Source organism: Chiroxiphia lanceolata, chromosome 8, assembly GCF_009829145.1.
Source record: "Chiroxiphia lanceolata isolate bChiLan1 chromosome 8, bChiLan1.pri, whole genome shotgun sequence".
NCBI classification, from domain to species: domain Eukaryota; kingdom Metazoa; phylum Chordata; class Aves; order Passeriformes; family Pipridae; genus Chiroxiphia; species Chiroxiphia lanceolata.
The window spans coordinates 21,244,509-21,254,209 of NC_045644.1; the positions used below are offsets into that span (position 1 = coordinate 21,244,509).

At 43.0% G+C, this 9,701-nt stretch overlaps 1 protein-coding gene across 1 annotated transcript; it reads left to right on the forward strand.

Moving 5' to 3' along the window:
* Window positions 1–1,083: 1,083 nt before the first annotated feature.
* On the forward strand, window positions 1,084–7,947 carry EIF3F (eukaryotic translation initiation factor 3 subunit F). Its single transcript, XM_032694272.1, has 8 exons — window positions 1,084–1,381; window positions 1,463–1,533; window positions 1,652–1,731; window positions 2,772–2,909; window positions 3,967–4,058; window positions 4,248–4,384; window positions 4,522–4,635; window positions 5,366–7,947. Exons 1-8 carry the CDS (start codon window positions 1,099–1,101, stop codon window positions 5,441–5,443), a joined length of 993 nt encoding a protein of 330 aa, XP_032550163.1. The 5' UTR covers window positions 1,084–1,098; the 3' UTR covers window positions 5,444–7,947.
* The last annotated feature ends 1,754 nt before the right edge of the window (window positions 7,948–9,701 follow it).

Genomic DNA, 9,701 nt, shown 5'->3' on the forward strand with positions numbered 1-9,701 from the left:
GGACTAAGCATTTTATCAGGAGGCAAGACTTCTCTATCTGTTGCTGATTATAGATGTGTATACACACGATTTACTTGTGGGAAGAGAACAGCTTGAAGCCAAAGAGGCCCCAGACTTTCCAATGACATGTAAAGTTCTGCCTTGAAAGTTTGTCAAACGTTAAGAACAGCGATGAAGTGTTCTGAACTAAGAGGTAAATCTGTTACTACAACAGGTAACAGCTGCATACACACGGCTAAGGAAGGAAGAGGAAGCTCTTGAGGAATCCAGTCCTCTCACCAGTAATTGAGAACATATGTGCTTCATTTCACCACCACACCTGCCCCACCCACACGGCTTTGTTGCTCGAGAGTGCACACACGGGGCACTACAAGTAGTAGGCAAATTATATCCAGTCAGTCAGTTGGCTGGGTAATCGCTAAACCCTGGCTAGAGATTACCACCTCCATTTGCTCTCTACACGAGACTTGACAACCACTCACTCCCTCCATGCGTCACTGCCAACACAGCGCTGGCAAACGGGACTAACAGCACTGGCCGGTCTCACCGGGCCCAGACTCCAAGGGCTGTATAACCCCACGCTCAGCACTACCGGCACATCTTCACCGGGTGCCGCGCCTGCACTGCCACGTTTACCGCGTCACCACACAGCCACGAAGCAGCACCTGCTGCCTGTGCCCTCACAGGGCGAGGCAGCAGCAACACCGCCCTGCCGGCCCGGGGAGCGCTCGGCTCTTCCGCCGCTGTAGGGGAGGGGCTCAGCCGCAGCCAATAAACAGCTCTTCTGCCTGACAGACAGCAGGGAGGGGCCATGTTAGCCAATAGAAGGGCGGATAGGGAGGGAGGTGGGGAATGCCAGAGCCCAATGGAAAACCTCTTCGACCCTGGGGGGCGGGAACAAGAGTGAGATTCAGTCACGGACTGAAGTCTTCCTCCAATCAGAGCGCCTTCCCCCATTACGCTCCCCGGATTGGTTACCAGGTGGAAGGCGGGCCTTACACCGCCCTTCTCCCCAATAGGAAGGTAGCACTGCGTGACAGGCGTCCTGCTCAGCCAATCACTGTCGACGCGGAGGCTCCAGCCTCTCTTCCTTGCAAAATGGCGGCTACGGCGCCCAGCGCGGCTCCTCCCGCGACAGTCCCGCCGCAGAGCCCGACAGCGGCTCCGGCCACCCCGGCCGGGAGCGCCCCCCCCGCGGCCGCGCCAGCCCCGCCTGCCACCCCGGCTCCGCCGCCGCCGTCCGCGCCGCTGTCAGCCGCGCTCTCGGGCCCCTTCCCCGGCGGCCGCGTGGTGCGGTTACACCCGGTCGTGCTCGCCTCCATCGTGGACAGCTTCGAGCGGCGCAACGAGGGCGCTGCGCGGGTCATCGGGACGCTGCTGGGTAAGAGCCGCCGCCGCCCCGCCGCGGCCTGGGGGCGAGCACCCCCCGCCGCCCCCTAACCCGCTGCTCTCCCTCCCGCAGGGACCGTGGACAAGCACTCGGTGGAGGTCACCAACTGCTTCTCCGTCCCGCACAATGAGTCCGAGGATGAGGTAGGGAGCCGGCCCGGGGGGGGCTCTGGGCTCCGCAGATGAGGCTGGAGCCTGAGCTGCTCCCACCCAGGCTTAAACAGCCCTGTAACCGCTGACTCGGCCCTGTCCCGTTTCTCAGGTGGCAGTCGATATGGAGTTTGCCAAAAACATGTATGAGCTGCACAAAAAGGTGTCTCCTAGCGAGATCATCTTGGGCTGGTAAGTTCTTCTGCAAGAACATGCAAGTAGTTATGCTGGTCCCTTAAACTACTTGAAATACATAATTCAGTTTGTCATAGATGGAGAAGCAGAAGCACTAATGGTTGTGACAGTAAGATCTTGTAACTCTTGTTCTACAGTCAGTGGTAAAGCTCCTCCAATTCATAAAAGGAAGAGAGAGTATTGGAGGCTTACAGGGTTTGTTTTGGTTTATGTCTAGCAAAGTATCACAGAGAAGTGATGAGTTAGAAAATGGTTTCACGGCTTTGTTAGAACATACTACTTGTGATACACGGAAGTTAACTGGTTAGAAAGAAAGGAGAACACAAAAGACTAGTTTCAAGTACCAAAGGCGTCAGGGGCAATCACTGATACCAGCTGGAGTGCATAGTTCTCTGCTGAGAAAAGGTTGAAGTACTTGCGTGTGGGTTGCAAAGATCAGTACATTTATATGGGAACAGAGTGTGTCTGAGTGTGTGACACAGTGTGTTTATTAGTCTTTTCTTGCCTCTCTGATCCTACCAAAAAGCTTTGTTCTGTTCCTGTGGAGCAGACTTCCTCAGCAACCTTCTAATGGCACAGCAAAGTGCAGTTCTGATGACAGGACTTTCCCTGTGGATGTGAGACACTAATTGCAGAGCAGTTAAAGGAGCCAGATGAACGAGTTATACCTCCTGCAGAGAGATGTTTGATTTGTGGAAGACAAAGCTGGTCTGAATTTGTACAGAAGTAAAGAGTTGGTCCAGAACACAGTGACAGATAAGTGAATATGGGGTGTCTGATGTCAGTTGTACTGACATTTTTATGGCTGGTACTGCAACACCAGCCCTGTGCGTATTTTGGGCAAGGGTGTGCTCAGCCTGTGATTCCTACAATTCTAGGACAGGTGGCCATAAAACTACAGAATCCTTAGTTAAAACACTTGTGTTTAGTCTGCTGCTGCAGCTCAGTGTTTAGAAATCAGTGGTTTATCATACAAACCTGTTAAATACCAACAGGTATGTTGGAAGAATGGCTCCTCAACATGTGTTCTTTTGAAGGTATGCAACAGGTCATGACATCACGGAACACTCAGTCCTGATCCACGAGTATTACAGCCGGGAAGCGCACAATCCAATCCACCTCACTGTGGACACAAGTCTCCAGAATTCACGCATGAGCATTAAAGCCTATGTCAGGTACTCTGGGAGGCTGCATTTCTGCAGGGGAGCTGTGGGAAGTACTGAGAGACACCCCTTCAGGGTAACAAGTAATGTCGTGGACTGCAGTGTCCCATTTTGGACAATACTGGGCAGTAGCTAAAACACAGTGGTGAGCCAGGGACCGTTGCTTACTTCTCATTGGAATGTCTTGACCACTGGATGTAGGTTGAAAGACCTAACCTTTCATAAGCTGGTACCTCATTGGGGTGGGTAATAGTGACTTAATTAACAGTGTTCTGAACATCTCTGGGACAACATTTCACAGGATTCACACAGCTAGCAGTAATGTCACTAACTTCATCACACTCACTGAATGCTAGCCTGTAGCCATTGAGTTTCCTTATACAAGTTGGAGGATTAGTGTGGTTAAAACATAATTGAAACTACATGTTCTTGATGAGTCTTTCTTCCCTTTAACCTCTTCATTTTTGTCAATTAATGAAGATTAAATTAAACTCTTCCACTTCACTGAATTCTTCCCAGTATTGGCTGAAGAGCTCTCCTCTGTAAGATAAAAATCCCAAGCCTTTCTTTGTAGAGAAGGTACTGCTTCTTGACTGTGCAATTTCAAAAAGGGAGTTGTTCCATGACATATTACTTAAAGCATAATGGATTTCAAGTACTTTGAATATTAGGATTAATAAATGTGTTTAGAGTGCTTTGAACTTGAATTTTGCCATATTTGTTTGTTCCTTCAGTGATTTCTCAAAGTATTTCAGGATAGAAGAATACCTGCTCTATAAGCAAGGAACTGTGGTTAAGATCACAGTACTCAGCTCTTCATGCATTCATGCTGACAAATGTCAGACAGCTAGGAATATTCTTCGATGAAAATGGGCAATTAATAGCATGCCAGAACTGATTTCCTCTTCTCAGTTATCCTTAGTCATAAAATTGCTGATTTTGGTGAGAATGAATAACCTACTCACATTCGTGCTTTAGTGCTAACAGAGATCACTGAGATGGAAATCTATTTCTTCCTCCTTTATATATGTCCATGCTGAAAATGTTTTGTTCTTTTTTTTTTTCCTAGTGCCCCAATGGGAGTCCCTGGTAAAACTATGGGTGTGATGTTCACACCCCTAACAGTGAAATATGTTTATTATGATACAGAGCGGATAGGAGGTGAGTGCTTCTTCCCTGTTTTGGTTATAACCATCGTTGTGACACTGTCCAAATGCTTTTTTTTACCCTGGTAAAATTGCCATTCTGGGAATTCTACTGGGAATTAGACTGTCTTGCTGAAGCTGTCCTAAAAAATCTTCAGCTGGGTTCTGTGACAGTTTTTTTCATCGATTCTCCTTTGGCTTTCAGTGGATCTCATCATGAAGACCTGTTTCAGCCCTAATCGAGTGATTGGCTTGTCCAGTGACTTACAGCAGGTGGGCTCAGCCTCAGCCCGGATTCAGGATACCCTGACCATGGTGCTGCAGTACGCCGAGGATGTGTTGGTAAGGCCAGCTTTTTACCAGCCGGAACACAAGTTTGATGTAAACTTGGGCATCTCATTTTTCTTTTTATATTTTCTCTTTCTGGGCCATAAACTTACTGAGTTTTACTCATCTGAAGTGTGTGTTTTTATGCTTAGTCTGGCAAAGTGGCTGCTGACAACACCGTTGGGCGCTTCCTGATGGATCTTATTAACCAGGTGCCAAAGATTTCACCAGAGGACTTTGAGACAATGTTGAACAGCAATATCAATGTAAGTTCATAATTTAATTTTTTCTGTGAATTGCCAGCAAATTTGAAAATTTGTCATACAGACACAAATTTGTCTGTGATCAAAACAATCTTTTCATACAAGCATGTTAGTAGCCCTTTGTTGTCAGGGCTGAAGGTGGATAAAGGAGCTCACCATAATAATATTGCAATCAACTGCAGATCAAAGAATAAATTTTAAAGTAGTTAGGAATTATGCAAGTAATCAGCAAACCAGCACCAATTCTTCTTTCATTTTGATTGGACAATATGAATTACAAAACTTAAAAAGTTTGAATTTCAAGGATAACTGGTGACTTGGCAGCTTCCTTTGCCTGAGCTGAAGTTCTGTCTCCTTGCATAGCACTTAGGACTTGAACAAGGTTTTAGCATGCTACCTTAGTTTTCTCTTTCTACAGAAATAACTTTCTGAATGTGTTTTTCACCCACAGTCTGCAAGACCAGAACTAATTTTTAATTTTGCCTATACCCTTTGACTTGCCTGGTTAACATAGGTGAACTTCAAGTTAAAATTTCACAAGCCGTGTTTCATTTTCCAGGAATACCAAAAGCTTCCTGCAAGGGAAGCATTCCACAGGGTAGGACTTTCAGGACTAACAGTATTTCTAGTAGCTGATTGTAAAATGCTTTACAGGTGTTAAAAATTCAGCTCCCTAATATACTACAATCTTTGTTCATATTTCTGATCACTGTTTTTTTCCCCCCTCTTTCAGGACCTACTGATGGTAACCTACTTGGCAAACCTCACACAGTCACAGATTGCTCTCAACGAAAAACTTCTGAGTTTATAAAGAAACTGTTGCCATCCTACACTTAAAGGAGCCTGAAGAATGAGTAGATACACTTTTCTATGGTGTTACAAACTTCCTTGGACCGTAATTTAATTACCTACATGACTTGGTTTACATCTTTATTACCATTGCCCTGAAAAATCCCCAACATGCTTCAGGAAATGAATGGGAATGGCTGCAGTTCAGTTGAGCCTGATATTTTAAAATGGAATATGAGAATCTTTTGTCTCCTGGGTTTATCTACTTGTATAACAAAATACAGCTTTATTGTAAGAATGTATTGGGAATAAAAGTTCCATTGCAGTGGCAAGAATGGCTTCTGTCTGGAAGAAACTGTTCTCATTTATTGTGTAATGAATCCACCTTTAAAAGAAAGGGAGGGGGTAACATGGCATCAGGAAAGAAGTAGATGCAAATCAACTCCAGTTCTGCAGACTTCTTTGCAGGGTTTTTTTCCAACTGTTAAAGCACACTGAGAGTGTGGGGTTTTGTGCTGCATGTAATATGCTTTACCATGAAGGACTGCAGAGTGGTCACTGGTTTATTAGTGGTGCTATGTATATTCCTTCAGCAGGGTACTGACAGAGTATGAGATAGTAAATTCAGTTTAGTATATAATTTCTATGCATCTGATTATTTTCTGATCTTTTGGGAAAGAAAGTCAAAATCAAAAGCATTAGCCCCTCATAAAGTGAGGTTCAGAGAATTAGAGCCAGCAACTGTGTTTATGGTAAAAGGGCTTGAAAAGCATTTGTGGCTAAGTAAGTGTGCTTCCTGGAGTTTCATCTTTGCCAAAGAAGAAAGGGACAGCAAAATGACAGTTCATGAAATTTGGTGTTAAAAGTTGGGTGTCATCAAATAGGAATCTTATGTTTCATAACCCTGAACTGCTGCTAAAATTAGGCAAACAGAAACCCCATTTTCTCCCCAAGACATATTTCATGTTAAATGAGTTCTAGCTGAGCGAATACCAATATTATCTGCAACTTTACACAGTCTCAGCTAATAACATCACCTTTAGAAGGCTGTTCAGCTGCACTGAGGAGGTTTACCTAATGGAGTTAAGGCATCCCTCTTCTAACATACGTGTTCCCACCTACCTACTTATGACTCTGTCTGTTTTGGTGAATGAGTTTGAAATGTTGGAGAAGTATGCAAAGACAGTGTTCCCCAAAATAATTTTTGTCCTAATTTATCAGACAAATCCCAAGAATAAGACTCAGGTTACAAATCTAGATCCTGTAGTGGTTCCAATCTAGGAGAGCTCCCTCAGTGATTCAATGCCAAATTCTTAAGTTCTAATTGCAAGGACAATATACATGAAAATTGAAGGTATAGCAAAGATCCCCATCTCATTTGAAAATCTTATTTGTGAGCATTAAATAACTATTAGGACTCAACTCCTGCTTTTTTTTACTCTGAATAAAAATGTTTTGCTTTCCCTTCTCTTCTTTAAACTTGATATTCTTAACTTCAAACACTTAACATTTCACAAGGTTTTTTAAAGTAATTTTTGACATTGATGGAGGAAAAGAGCAAGCAGCAAAGCTGGGGAAGTCAATTACTGCAAAAACATTGCAGGGGGGAAGGCATAATATTCTTTCCCTAATCTCTGCAGGAAACTGCCATTCCCTGTTAGGAAAGTGAGAAAATGTAAGAAAGATTTTTAACACTCTGCAAGTTGAATAGCTGTGCTGTTTAATAAGCTGGTGTGCACAACATGCAAAGTTCTGAGATGAAAGAATCAGTTTGTGATCATTGTGTGATTTGCCAGTCCTTGGAAGTACCTGAAGACTAATGAAGACATATCATAAGGGACTGAGGTTATGGCTTCCTAGCTAAAACGATTCACTTCAAAGCAGCTGTCTGAAGAGACCAAAGTCCCTGGGTTTGGGTGTATGCCAGACAGTACAGTGCCAAATGCTAGGAATTGGAGTGTTCCCTTTAAAAACTAATCTCATCTGTTGTGTCCTTGTGAAGGGACACATGGTGATCCTTACTTTGACTCTGGAGTTTTGAATGCCCGATTTCAAATTTCAGTGACCGCTCTTGTGAGGGACAACATTGCAAACACAGATGTAATGCATCATTGTGCTTAATTGTAAAGCCTTTGCTGTGTTATTACCTAGAAGGCATTCCTTCTCTGGAATTGTAAAATGTAGACAGGAATTAGTAAAGGTATTCTATTAGAATTGTTCCACTGTACAGAAATCTATCTAAAAGTTTGGAGTTCAATAGAAAATCTGGTGGGAAAAGCTTCAGAGTCAAGAAACATCAAGGATTTTGAGCTTTAACTTGCTATTGATTTGTAAACTGCATGGATTTATCAGGGGACTTTTCTCCTTTTTTTCTTTGATTGTTTAGGATGTGTTGCTCCAAGTAACTTTGACAAAGTTAGCTTTAAATAGCTGAGACAGGTAATTCTCTGGATATGCTTCTGTACATTATATTTAGTCACATTAGTGATCTCACTAATATAATAAAAGCTTTTCTATCTTTTGGCATGTTCATTTTCTTCAGTGGCTTCTCTGAATGAGTACTGGACGTTCTGGTATTACGTTTATTTGTGGCAATCAGTTGAACTGATCTTGGTGTGTTTTACCTCACTATGAAGTTCTCCTTGAACACTTTTCCTTAATATACATAACAATATTCAGAACAGAGTACAATGTTACAACTGATTCTCTTGTTCCCCTTTGGTAGAAGTTGGAGGACTGTATAAAATCAGTCTACCTTGTTGCCTTGGGCAGACATAATCTCAGTCAGCTTCAACAAACCAGAGTTTCAGCAAAGCACCTCTGTGCAGTACAGAGGCAATGAAACCTTATGGTTTTTTCAGTGAGCATGGTGACTTCTGACAACCTGCAGTTTAATTAGCACACAGATATTATGCTTTGCTCTGATTTCTTCCTAGAGTAGTAAGTCTGTGCTGGATCACATCTGTCAGAGTGCATGTAAAACATGCAAGCACATGAAAGCACTCTGTGTTCCTTATCAAAATCAATACTTGCAGGAGAACTACCTTTAACAGAAATGCCTTCATAAAATTTAAGGAGGAGCTGGTAATGCTCCACTATTTCTTAACTCAGCAGTATAAAGTTCTATATTGTCGGGAATAACAAACTTTATCTGCAATTTGAAACTTAAAAAAAAATCTTTCGTTCCAGAATTATAATTTCATTTGGTGGTTATTTCTGTATACTGGGATGAAGGTCACAAAGTTTGCTTTGTTAGTTGAGTCATTTAAGTTTTTTGGCAGAACACTTAAGTCTGCTGCAAAGAGGAAGTAGTGTTTTGGTGTGTGAATTTGTGAACGTGTGGACATACGCCATGTACACCTGAAATGCATGGCTTTAATCCTAAGGTTAACGGTGAAAAATGCTAGACATATTACTCTTTTAGAGCAGTTAAGCAGAACAACCTGCTGTTCTCCTCCTATGTTTGAGGAAGGATGAAGTTTCTATTTCCACACAACGGAACTAGAAACCCGTTGGCAACTCAGTTGTAAGGACTGTGTGAAATCCTAAGATTTGGACCACAGCGGGTGGAGCACTAACATGACTCACTGGGCAATGACTCTCCCTTGAGCAACTAACCAAACTCACAGCTCCTCCTGAAGTGAGCTGAACGTGCTCCCTGCACACATGGAGGGTTAACTCAACAACCAAGTGGGGCTGTGTGCATTTTAATGACTGCAGTCACAAGGCAGTCTAACAGGAAAAGTATTTTTAGTACATAATGTAGACTTGGACCACTTCAGTATCCTGTTGGTTTCTTATACTTTGACCTATGGTTCAAAGCTGACCAGAACTTCTTTCTTACAACAAACTGAGGGAAAGTTTTTTGTTTTTAATTTAATTGTATGAGCTGGAATAGAACATCAAAGTAATGCTTCTTATTATTTAAGTGGGGAATAATGTTCCAATCAGGATACAGAGGAGGAGCAGCAATGCTTTAGTGACCTATGTCACCAACAATAAGTTTCTCTGGAAAAACAAAAAAAAATTGTTTCAGCTCTCAGTTAGCACTGCTATGAAGTGGAGCCAAGTCACTCCAGACCAGAATTCTGTCCAGTATCATGTCTTAGGAGTAGATGCAAGAATATTACAAAAGAGAAGAACAAGAGTTTGTCTCCTAAATTCACTGAACTTGAATTTTCTTATAGTGAGAAGTTGCCTTGACTGTGCATGGGGTTTTAGAAGGTTTCCTAAATGTGCAGGCTCCAGCTATACCAACAAGCCAAGGGATTTCCTTTAAA

Bases quoted from the DNA above. Each gene is read 5' to 3' on its own strand.
- EIF3F (XM_032694272.1), top strand. From the start codon at position 1,099: ATGGCGGCTACGGCGCCCAGCGCGGCTCCTCCCGCGACAGTCCCGCCG. The intron at 1,732-2,771 runs GTAAGTTCTTCT...GTTCTTTTGAAG, and splicing joins AGCGAGATCATCTTGGGCTG to GTATGCAACAGGTCATGACA. The intron at 4,059-4,247 runs GTGAGTGCTTCT...TTTGGCTTTCAG, and splicing joins TGATACAGAGCGGATAGGAG to TGGATCTCATCATGAAGACC.